This window comes from Narcine bancroftii, chromosome 5 (genome assembly GCF_036971445.1).
Source record: "Narcine bancroftii isolate sNarBan1 chromosome 5, sNarBan1.hap1, whole genome shotgun sequence".
In the NCBI taxonomy this organism is placed as follows: domain Eukaryota; kingdom Metazoa; phylum Chordata; class Chondrichthyes; order Torpediniformes; family Narcinidae; genus Narcine; species Narcine bancroftii.
This window is the reverse complement of record NC_091473.1, coordinates 107947968-107960952: the sequence shown is the minus strand read 5'-3', so window position 1 is coordinate 107960952 and position 12985 is coordinate 107947968. Positions and strand designations below refer to the sequence as shown.

At 35.7% G+C, this 12985-nt stretch overlaps 1 protein-coding gene across 8 annotated transcripts in view; it reads left to right on the top strand.

Annotated features, from left to right (window-relative positions):
- cc2d1b (coiled-coil and C2 domain containing 1B) overlaps positions 1–12985 on the top strand; it is a 167405-nt gene that overhangs the window by 66927 nt on the left and 87493 nt on the right. For all 8 annotated transcript variants that reach the window (XR_011357855.1, XR_011357856.1, XM_069938670.1 and 5 more), the window contains one exon: positions 3347–3484. Coding sequence is in view for 6 of the 8 variants with exons in the window: in XM_069938670.1 (XP_069794771.1) it covers positions 3347–3484 (138 nt within the window). In the remaining 2 variants the exon portion in view is untranslated. The remainder of the gene's footprint in view (positions 1–3346; positions 3485–12985) is intronic.

Below are 12985 nucleotides of genomic sequence, written 5' to 3'. Positions count from 1 at the left end.
AGGAGAGGTTACACTTGTAGGGGTGTATTATAGACCACCCGGAGGGGACCGAGACCTAGAGGAGCAAATCTGTAGGGAGATAGTAGATATTTGTGATAAGCACAGGGTTGTAATTATGGGAGATTTTAATTTTCCACATATAGATTGGGAAACACATTCTGTGAAAGGACTGGATGGGTTAGAGTTTGTGAAATGTGTGCAAGATAGTTTTTTACAACAATATGTAGAGGTGCCGACCAGAGAAGGAGCAGTGTTAGATCTACTGTTGGCAAATGGGATGGGTCAAGTGACGGAGGTTAGTGTTGGCGAGCACTTCGGGTCCAGTGATCATAATGCCATCAGCTTCAATGTCATTATGGAAAGAGAGAAATCAGGGCCAAGGATTGAGGTTTTTGATTGGGGAAAAGCTAGATTTGAGGAGATGCGAAAGGACTTGCAGGGTGTGCATTGGGACAATTTGTTTTATGGGCAGGATGTAGTAGAGAGATGGAAGTCTTTTAAAGATCAGATTTTGAGAGTGCAAAAGCTTTATGTTCCTGTTAGGTTAAAAGGAGGGGCAAAAGGTTTGAGAGAGCCGTGGTTTTCAAGGAATATTGGAAACTTGGTTCGAAGAAAAAGGGAGGCGTACATTAGATATAAGAAGCATGGAGTTAAGGAGATGTTTGAAAGATACATTGAATGTAAGAGGAATCTTAAGAGAGGAATTAGGAAAGCTAAAAGAAGGTACGAGAAAACTATGGCAAGCAGGGTGAAAACTAATCCAAAAGAGTTCTACAAATATGTTAATGGTAAGAGGAAAGCTAGAGACAAAATTGGTCCCTTAGAAAATCAGAGTGGAAAACTGTGTGTGGAGCCTAGAGAAATGGGGGAGATATTGAACAGTTTCTTTTCTTCGGTATTCACTAAGGAGAAGGATATTGGGAGATGTGGGATAAAAAAAGCAAATTGGGTAAATATGGGGAATATAGAGATTACAAAAGGTGTAGTTTTAAGGCTTTTGAAGAATATAAAGGTGGATAAGTCTCCGGGACCAGACGGGATCTTCCCCAGGACATTGAGAGAAGTGAAGGAGGAAATAGCAGAGGCTCTGGCGGTAATTTTCCAAATGTCAATAGATATGGGGATAGTGCCGGAGGATTGGCGCATTGCGCATGTGGTTCCGTTATTTAAAAAGGGTTCAAGGAGGAAGCCTGGCAACTATCGGCCTGTAAGTTTGACGTCTGTGGTAGGTAAATTAATGGAGAAAATTCTTAGAGATAGTACTTATAAACATCTGGATAGACAGGGTCTGATTAGGAGCACTCAACATGGATTTGTGGGAGGAAGGTCATGTTTGACCAATCTGATTGAATTTTTTGAAGAGGTGACTAGGAATGTGGATGAGGGTAGCGCAGTGGATGTTGTCTATATGGACTTCAGTAAGGCCTTCGATAAGGTACCACATGGAAGGTTAGTTAGGAAGGTGCAGTCTTTAGGTATAAATTTTAAGATAGTCAAATGGATTGAACATTGGCTGAAAGGGAGAGGCCAGAGAGTGATAGTGGATAATTGTCTGTCAGGTTGGAGGCCGGTGACCAGTGGTGTGCCTCAAGGATCTGTATTGGGCCCATTGTTGTTCGTTATATACATTAATGATCTAGATGATGGGGTGGTGAATTGGATTAGTAAATATGCAGACGATACTAAGATAGGTGGAATAGTGGATAATGAAGAAGGTTTTCAAGGATTGCAGAGGGATTTGGGCTGCTTAGAAAAGTGGGCTGTAAAATGGCAGATGGAATTTAATGCTGATAAGTGTGAGGTGCTTCATTTTGGTAAGAAGAATCAGAATAGGACATATGTGGTAAATGGGAGAGCATTGAGGAATACAGAAGAGCAGAAAGATTTAGGAGTAACGGTACATCGTTCCCTGAAGGTAGAAACTCACGTGAATAGGGTGGTGAAGAAGGCTTTTAGTATGCTGGCCTTTATCAATCATTGCATGGAATATAGGAGTTGGTAGGTGATGTTGAGATTGTATAAGACGTTGGTGCGGCCTAATTTGGAGTTCTGTGTGCAGTTCTGGTCGCCTAATTATAGGAAGGATATAAACAGAGTGGAGAGAGTGCCACATTCAGGGCGTCAGGAGCTCTGGTGGGCAGGCGGCTGGAGCAAGGATCTGCGGCTGGGACGTCGGGAGCTCGGATGAGCAGAGTGGGCAGTCAGGGCTTTAGGAGCTTGGATGAGCATGCAGTCGGAGCATTGGGAGCTCGGATGAGTGAGCAGTAGGAGTGTCAGGAGCTCAGATGGGTTGGTGGTCTGGGCGTTGGGAGGTCGGATGGGTGGGCGGTCTGGGCATTGGGAGCTCGGATGGATGGGTGGCCAAGGCGAAGGTTTGCAGTCATAATGCTGGGAGCACGGATAGGCAGGCAGTCAGGGCCAAAAATAAATCATACCGAAAACACACGATTTTTGGCCCAAAAAAGGGGGAGGGGTGGGTTTGACTATTACATGGGATCAACTATTACACAAGTATATACAGTATACATGTAGAAGTTTGATATAGTATTTAACATCATGCCCTTGTTATCTGATGTGTTGGCATTCTTGACTCTGGAAATAATTAGATTCTCTACTAATATAATGAACCTTAATTTTCTAAATTTATGGGGATCTTTCCTTAATTATTTTTGGAATTTGTAAGATTATGTGATCCCCTTTAACGGTTTGGTTGTCTTTTCTTTCATGCATTAATGGAATAATATATGTTTAAATCATAATTTCTCAAGGGAAGGGTTAGATTATTAGAATATGGCATATGATGTTTGTTGATCATGGCTTGTAGTTCCTCAAGTTCTAGCACAACATCTGCCTGTAGAGGGATGTAGACTGCAGTTGGGATAATGGAGGTGAATTCCTCGGGAGGTAGAAGGGTTGGCAATCAGCACTAGATGTTCCAGATGAGGGAAGCAGCATGGACAGGATCATGGATAGGAAAGGTTTAGCTGGATGTAGGCTGAATGAAATCAAATCATACTTGCTTGGTTGACATGGACAAATTGGGCCAAAGGGTTTGTTTCTGTGCTGTAAAACTCTGATTCAAAAGGATACCTAATATAAAAATTAGGAGGATAAAGTAATAATGTGGAACACTTTGCCACTTGGAGTTGTTGAAGTAGATAATTTTTGTGGTTAAAAAAGAGGGGAATATAATTTAATGTAGCACCTATTAAGAAGCAAATATGGTAGGAGAAAGCACAGGTGATGTATAAATACCAGGATTTGAAATTAATCTAATGTGCAGTTTATGTTCAAGCATGTTTCCTAAATGAATCCTATTTTCTGAAAGTTATTTTTCTTTTGCAAGTCAAGCACAGTTTCGGTGAATAATGCTGGATTGCAAGGTACACTAGAAGAACGAATTCAGATCTATATGGTTGCAATTAATAATGCAAAACAAACTGGAGAAAACTCAAAAATGAGAAGATATGAACGAGGATTAAAGGTTTGATTTATTAATCATTTGTATTCCATGTAACCTTCAAGCTCATGTAGTCCTTGTAGATTATCATCAGAGATGGTTCAACTTCAGTTAATGTGAATAATGTTTTCATGGCAAGTTAAATTGTGAAGCCTAATTTGTATTTAATCTTAGCCTAAATAAACTTTGAGGCTCCATTTAGCAATTTAAGGTGAACTAAAATTCACACTCAACCTGTATTTTTGTTTGGATTTAATTTCTTCAGCACTTTTCCATAATTTGCTGTACTTAATGTATCTTTAAATTATTTTTTTGACATAACTCATTTACTCTGTGTGTTGCAAAAAATGGAGAATTTTTAGTTTAACACACACGAACTTCAGTTTAAATTTTAAATTTAGACCTACAGGGGGAGCATGGCCATATGAAGAACTTAGATGTGTTTTGGTTCGGCTTTCCGTAAAGAGTACTAAATAGATGGTCAAAGGGGAAAATCAAGATTTTATTCATTAAAGATAGATAAAACTGGCACGAAGAAACCAAGGCACCCAAGAACAAAGATTGAAGAAGCTCATATTCAACCAGGAACGTCGGGTGAAATTACAAAAGGGAGCAGTGCAAAAATGGCGATGGAACCAGGTCAAGAATTAAGGATCATGCTGGAAAAAATGGAGAATTTGAATAACCAATTCATAAGTGTTGAAACGATGATGAGAGCTATGACAGAGAAAATTACCAAAGTAAAAGAGATTGTTGAAGACCTGATGGAGAGAATGGATTGAGCAGAGATGAAACTGACAAAAACTCATGGAAAAACTTGAGGCTTTGGGGGGGGGAAAAAGCTGAAGAATGGGAGTCAGTTAAACAAGGACTTCTTGGAAAAAATTGACCATATGGAGAATTTTAGTCGATGGAATAATGTGCAAGGTTTTGGACTGAAGGAAGAAATTGGGGGAAGAGACCAGGTGAATCTTTTTCAAAAATTGAACCCATAAGTGTTGGGAGAAAATAAATTTGGAATAAAACTGCATATCGAGAGAGCTCACCGAACCCTCAGACCAAGAAAAGCCAGTGATCAGAGACCAAGAACAGTTCTGGTGAGACTTTTAAGCTACCAAGAACGGGAGATAATTTTGGGATGATCTTGAAAAGGTACTATTTTTTCAAGACTTTAGCTCGACTTTGTATAATTAAACAAAGAAAAGAATTTAAATTTTTAGATGTGGAAAAAACAACTGTGCTAAAAACTTGAAATACTCAATGGTATATCCCGCGACTACTTTGAGGATTGAAGTAATGGAAGGGAGCCGGTGATTTTTCAAGACCAAGAACGAGGTGGAAGATTTTCTGCAAAGTTTGTAAAAAAAAAGATTAAGGTTGCCGAAGTTGAAGATTGTGAAAATATTTATAATGGAACAGAGTAAAAGTTGTTCTTTTTTTATGTTTGTTAAACCGTCTTGTATTTATTATATAAAAGTGTATAAAAATGCTCAGTATAGAGAGCTCAGTAAAAAGAAAAAAAACTGGAAAAGTAGTAGTAGGGTGGAGACTCGGGTCTAAGGGGGAGAATGGCTCCTGGAAAGGAGTAGCAAAAAATTATGGCACTAAAGGGAGGAATTCTTCCTTGAGATTCCGCAGGCTTTTGGGGCTCTACGTATATGTCACCATTGGGGCAGGGATATTTTATGTTTTTCTTAAACGGGAAGTATAACTATTATTTAAAGAGGCAAAGAGATTTTACTGTTTAAAAAATTTTAAAGAAGAATATAGATAGAACATTAAAATGTATTAGTTTTTATGTTAATGGAATTAATGGACTGTTGAAGAGAAAGCATACATTTAAAAAAAATTAAAGGCAGATATAGTCTTTTTACAAGAATCACAGCTTACCAAATTGGAACACGCAAAATTAAAATGAGAACAGGTGGGGCATGTAATATCATTTTCATTTGGATCAAAAGCAAGAGGGGTGTCAATTTTAATTAATAAAAATATACAAATAATAATAGAAGAGACATTAACTAACTAAGCTGGAAGATTTGTAATGGCATGCTACAAAATTTATGCAGAATCATGGACGTTTATGAACATTTTCGCCCCAAATTACGATGATGAAGTCTTAATGAAAGATATCTTTTTAAAAACCTCAGGGGAAGACAAAATATATTGATTGGAGGAGATTTCAATTTTTGTTTAGGTCCAATATTGGACAAATTAGTGAGAAGAGTAACAAGGGCGAAAGCTGCAAAAACGACATTATGACTTATGAAGGATTTAAATTTAATTGATATATGGAGGTGGCTCAAACCCTTAAAAATAGACTCTTGGTTTTACTCATGGGTACATGACTCACATACAATGATTAACTTATTTTTAATGTCTGCCTAGTTACAAAGTAGAGTTGTAAAAACGGAGTATTTCGCAAGACTTTTATCAGACCACTCACCATTTACATTAACTATCACGATAACGGAGGTGGTCACGTGATGGAGTAGTGGCTGGTTAGGGAAAACCAGCCCTCCACAGAGAATGTTGGAAAAAAAAACAAAGCTGAGAAGTAAAACATAAAAAAATTGCAAGATAAACAGTATAAGAAGAACTTGAAGATGGCTCCAAGGAAAGAAAAGACTACAACAACAAGTAAAGAAGAGGTGAAGAAATCACTGGGGGGGGGGGGGAAGAGGAAGGCCTTACTGGAGTCCACAAACAGAGAGCTCTTCCGAAGAGAATGGCCTGAGCTGTGAAGCTGGTAAACGGGCAGCTCGAGGGGCGACGTCTGGAATGTTGGCTTGCAGAACCAGAAAAAGAAATACCAGGTATGCACGACTCCTCACGCATGTGCGGTACGCATACCAAAGAAGACACCGAAGGGAATGGACACCGACAGCAAGATGCTGATACTATAATGGGAGAAGCACGGAGAAGGCAACAATAGAAGCAAGATCAACACGGAGCCAAGAAATGGAACAAGAGAAAGAAGATTAAGAAGAAGATATACAAGAAAAAGTACAAGGTAAAAAACAAAGATGGAAGATAAGGAATATTTGGGCAGTCAAATAAAGATTTTAATGGAAACAATTATGGCTGAGTTCAGAACCATTAAAAAAAACTATGCAAGAGACAGATGTAAAAATACAAAAAATGGAGAATGCTATGGCAGAAATGAGAAAGCAAAGTGAAGAAGTGGAAGACAGAGTGATAAGTGTAGAAATGGAAGTGAATGAATTAAGAGAACAATTGGAAGATAGAGATAAGGAGATTAAAAAGACACATGACTTATTGGCCCAGAAAATTGACATTTTAGAGAATTTTAGCAGATGTAATAATATAAAAGTAGTCGGCCTGAAAGAAGATGAAGAAGGGGCAATTATAAAAGGATTCATAAAAAGATGAATCCCACAGATCTTGGGAGTAGAAGAACTCCAAGAAGAAATAGAAATTGAAAGAGCCCACAGATCATTGGCTCCAAAACCGCAACCACAACAGAAATCATGTTCCATACTAATAAAACTACTACGATATTCAACAAGAGAGAAAATATTGGAACTGGCTATTAGAAGAGTGAAAGAAAACGAGGAACCATTGGAGTACAATGGAAATTTTTTTTTACCCAGATATAAGCTTCGAACTTTAAAAGAATTGTAAGCAGTTTAATTTAACAAAAGCAGAACTGTGGAAAAAAAGATTACAACTTTGTGTTACGGCATCCAGCATTGTTGAAGATATTCATCGCTGGTGGGAAAATAGACTGTTTTCAGATCCAGAAGAAGCTTGTGGCTTTGCAGATCAATTACCAAATAAACAACAAGAAGAAAATAAAAGGACTGTAAAGATAATGTATATAAATAAGTTTTAATGTTAATATTACAGACATTTAAGAAAAAGGAAAAAAAAGGCCTTTTATTATTTAAGAATAATATATCGTGATTTCTCTGGGGGAGGGGGAGGATCTGCCCACTGCGAAATCTGTTGACATTTGCGGTATACACCACAACCCATGAAGAAAAGGGAGTTGTGGTTGTCTTGCGAGGTAGCAAGGACAACTCATTAAAGGGGGATTTAAATTTTTCTTTAATGTTATTCTTTAACCTTTTTGTTTTTGTTATTTTCCTAATTGTGTCGTCGTGTATAGTAAAGAGTGATTTTAGAAGAAGGGAGATGGAGGGGTTGAAGAGGTGGAAGAGGTGAAAATGGATGGATAAAATGAATACATTGAAATATATGACTAATGTATGACATATTGATGTAATTCAATCAAATTAAGAGAACAAAGATACTGACACTACTTAAAAAGGAGAAAATGGTCGTAACATTTATACAAGAAACACACTTAACTGAATTAGAACAACTCAAACTGAAGAGAGACTGGATAGGCCATGTAGTTGCATCATCATACAATTCAAAAGCCAGGGAAGTAATTATATTAATTAATAAGAATTTGCCAATTAAGATAAAGAAAGTAATAGCAGACCCAGCGAGTAGATACGTAATGATGATGTCAGATTTATTCAGAATCTTGGAATTTGTGGAACATTTATGCACTTAATGAAGATGACCAGTAATTTATGTAGGACATTTTTTTAAAGATAGCAGACACTCGGACACATTTTATTAGTGGGAGACTTTAATTTTAACCTTGATCCATCAATAGATAAAACTAGGAAGACTATTACAAAAAATAAAGCAGCAAAATGTACATTAAATTCAATGCATGATGTGAAGATAACTGATATATGGAGAAAACTACATCAAAAGAAAGAGATTATTCATATTATTCAAACAGACATAAAACCTATTCTAGCATTGATATGTTCTTGTTGTTGGCACAGATTCAAGGGAGAGTTTGAAAGTTTTATCAGACCTCTCACCCTTGTTATTGACAATTGCTTTAGAGCACACATGTCAAACTCAGGCCCGCGGGCCAAATTTGGCCCGTGATATAATTATATTTGGTCCGCAAAATCATATAAAATATGTATTAGAGCTGGCCCGCTGGCCGCCGCGCCAGTATAACGCATGCACAGCTAATACTACAAATCCCAGAATGCTTTGCAAATGCGTTGACGCTGGCCCGTCAGCCCGCTAATCGCTCCCACCTCCTCTGTTTACTTTCATTAGCATCTGCGACCTGTCGCCTAACTCACATGTAATAAACCCCTTACGAAAAATGGCCAAATGAAAGACAGAAAACAGGACCTTTCAAGACAGGTGGGAGGCAGACTATATGTTCATCATTTTAAAAGACAAACCTGTTTGTCTTGTGTGTGGAGCCAGCGTGTCTGTAGTTAAGGAATATAACATATGACAACACTATGAAATGAAACACCAGGACAGGTATAAGGATCTGAACGAGAAGCAAAAGCTCCAGAAGGTGGAGGAGATGAAAAGAAGTCTGGTTTTACAGCAAACTTTATTTTATATTTTATTTCTCATTTGTTAATGCTTCTTCTGGAAAGAGTTTAACCAAAACTATTATTAAACATTTATTTTAATAAGAAAAAGTTTAACGTTACATATGTTGAAAGAAGAGAAAGCATGCAGATGTTGTTGAAAATTTTCAATAAATATTTAGTTTGGCCCACGACTTAGTCCAAGTTTTTAATTTTGTCCCTCTGTGAATTTGAGTTTGACACCCCTGCTTTAGAGGATATTCTTCCGAAAACATAGAGATGGAGGCTAAATCCTATATTGTTAAAAAGGCAAGACTTTCAGGAATACATAGAACAACAAATTAAAATATATTTCAAGACAAATGCAAATTCTGTAACAGACTAATTTATATTATGGGATGCAATGAAGGCCTTTATTTATTAGGGGACAAATAATTAGTTACCTGACCAAGATTAAAAAAGAATATGATTGGGGAATAGAGCAGTTGGATAAAGAGATAGTAACTGTAGAGAAAGATTTAATGAGAAGGGAAGTTATAGAGAAGAAGAGAGAATTGACCGAGGGAAAAAAAATTAAAATATGATACGTTGCAAACATACAACACGGAGAAAAATACTATGAAAACAAAGCAAAGATATGAATTAGGAGAGAAAACCCACAAAATATTGGATTGGCAGCTAAAAACAACAAGCAACAAGAACTATCATAGCAACAGGGAAGGAGGATAAACAGATCTTGTATAACCCATTAGAGATTAATGGAAATTTAAAAAATATATAAGCAATTATATCAAACCGAAAACCCAGGGAAGAATGATAAAATAGTTGATTTTTTGTCAAACATTAAATTACCTCAATTACAATTGGAAGATCAAAATAAATTACTAAAGCCCCTGACTATTACAGAAATACATGATACACTAATGACATTACCAAATAATAAAGTTCCAGGCAAAGATGGATTTCCCACAGAATTTGATAAGGTATTCAATAATCTTAGAGGTAACGAAACAGATGGAAGAGGCCCAGAATTTTCCTGACTCATGTAAAATGTCAATAATCACAGTAATTCCAAAAAACAGAAAAAAAACCGTTGTCACCGGCTTCATATGGACCAATATCTCTACTAAATACAGACTATAAATTAATTGAAAAATTACTAGCTAATAGATTAACAGATTGTGTACCGAAATTAGTGACATTAGATCAGTCAGGATTTGTAAAAAATAGAAAGCAGCAGCTAATGTCTGTAAATTTATTACTTTAATCCATACAGCGCAAATAAGCAAAACACCACCTGTGGCAGTAGTTCTTGATGCAGAGAAAGCTTTTGATAGGGTAGAATGGAGTTATCTGTTTAGTGCTATAGAAATTCAAATTACCGGAAAAATTTATTAATTGGATTAGAGCACTGTATAATGGTAACAAATGGATATGTTTCAGACCACTTTAAATTGAGTAGGTCAGCAAGACAGGGATGCCCATTATCACCTTCCCTGTTTGCTTTGGCTATAGAACCATTGGCAGAGCTGATAAAAAGGGAACCCACGATAAAGGGAATAAAAGTAAGAGGAAGAATTTAAAATTAGCTTATTTGCAGATGATATTATATTTAATGGACCCAGATAAATCAATAAAAAGTTTATATACAAAATTGAAAGAATATTGGGCGATATCAGGATATAAGGTTAATATTGATAAAATTGAAGTGATGCCAATGAAAAAGGTCAATTATACAAAATGTAAAAGGGAATCCCCTTTTAAATGGCAATCACAGGCCATACATTACCTAGTATCAGATACATAATGATTTAAATAATTTGTATAAATTAAATTACCAACCGTTAATAATAAAATACAGGAAGACTTAGAGAAATGTAAAGATTTACCACTAACTCAAATAGGGAGAATAAGTTGCATCAAGATTTCCACAGCTACAATACCTGTTCCAAACGCTTCAGATTCTCTTGACGGGAAATTTTTATGAAATTAAATATATTAATAAGAAAGTTTCTATGGAATGGTAAAAAAATCAAGAGTGGCTTTAAAAAAATGAACATGGGCATATAAACAAGGAGGATTGCAGCTATCAAATTTCAAAAACTATTACAGGGCAGTACAGTTAAGATATTTATCAGATTTTTATCAGACAGGAGAAAAAGTGGTTTGGCTCAAGATAGAATTATATAAATTAGGAGAAAAGGTCCCTGAACATTTACACTATAAGTGGGATGAAACACTGGTGCAACATAACAATTCACCAATACTACATCATATACTAAAAATATGGAAGAAAATACATCTGGAATGAAAGATGATAAATTATCAAATACCAACAATGTTATTAATGCAAAACCCATTAATTCCTTTTACAATAGACAATTTATTTTTTAAGGAATGGGCAAGAAAAGGAATTAAAAGAATAAAAGATTGCTTTTTGGGAACATTTAAACAGTTTAAAAAAAATATGGAATATCACATGGTACAATATTTTCATATCAGTTGAAAACTTTTTTAAAAGAAAAGTTGGGAACTAGTCTAATATTACCTGAGAGTAGCTGTTATGAATACTTAATTACAGACACTGCAATATTTTAAAAAAATTATCATAAAGATGTATAGTAAATTTGCAATACAAGGAAAATGATGATGCAATATATAAACCCAATCAAGGTTGGGAAAAATATTTAAATATACGAATAAAGAATGAAACATGGAATGAACTATGTGCAGGTACCATGATCAATAAATACTCGGTTTCACATGATACAATACAATTGGCTTCAAAACTATATGTTACACTTCAAAAGTTAAAAGAATGGAATCCAACAATATCAGACAAACGTTTCTGTTGTAAAAAAGAAATTGGAACAATACATGCAATTTGGACATGTACAAAAGTGAAAACTTTTTTGGAGGATTAAAACCTAATATATAGAATTACAAAAAATAGGATACCAAAAGACCCAAAAATCTTCCTGTTAAACAGCATAAAATATAAAGAATTAGGTCTAAAATTAGACAAGGTTCAAAAAAGATTTACTATGATTGCGCTTGCAGCAGCAAAAAAAGTGCATAATGATAACTTGGAAAATGGAAGCAACCTTAAAAATACAACAATGGTACATAGAAATGAACAAGTGTATTCCATTAGAAAAAAATTATCTACAATCTAAAAGACAAAAATGATCTATTTCAGGGGTTCCCAACCTGGGGTACATGGACCCCCAATGGCACATTTGCACTTTTCGGGGGTACATTGGGTCTGAGAGAATAACCACTACTGTAGAATAATCTGCAGTCAAATTGCACAATGTCGTGTTTTTTATTATCCTTAATTTTGAGGGGTCCACAGGAACCTATAAAAATGCCAAAGGGATACAGAGGAATAAAAAGGTTGGGAACCCCTGCTCTATTTGAACAAATTTGGGAACCATAGATAGAAAATATGTGAAACTGCCAATTTCAGACCTCCATCTCTTGATGTGATAAGTTACAATTATGAAAATAATTAAATATGAAATATTGGATGACACTATTTCTTTTTCTGTTGCGTTCTTCTATTGTTATTTATTTCTTCTTCCTTTTCTTTCATTTCCTATAGGGGGTGGGGAGAAAGGGGGGGGGGGGAAATGAAAATCCCACTGTGTACACTGTGTACTGAATATTTGTTTATATTGTTACTGACATGGTTCACGGTGAAGTACTAAATAAAAAAATTATTTTTAAAAAACTATCACGATAATGGAAAAACAAGAAAATATCGACAGATGGCACCTTAATGCTATATTATTACAGAGGAAGGAGTTTTGTAAATTTGTTAAGGGACAGATGGAAATATTTGGTGAAAACAATTTTCCACTGACAACAGTTTTTTAATAAAGCTTATTTGAGGGGACAAATTATTTCTTGTACTAAAAATCTTAAGAGAGAATATGTGAGAGATTTAGAAGGTCAAGAGAAGTATATCACAGATAAGATTATAAACAATATTAGAAAAATATGGAAGAATATCAGGATTGTTACATGGCCAGAGGCCTCCAAAACCCAGCAACAATAGAAGTTCATTCACCAAGACCAGGGGTGTCAAACTCAAAATCACAGAGGGCCAAAATTAAAAACTTGGACTAAGTCG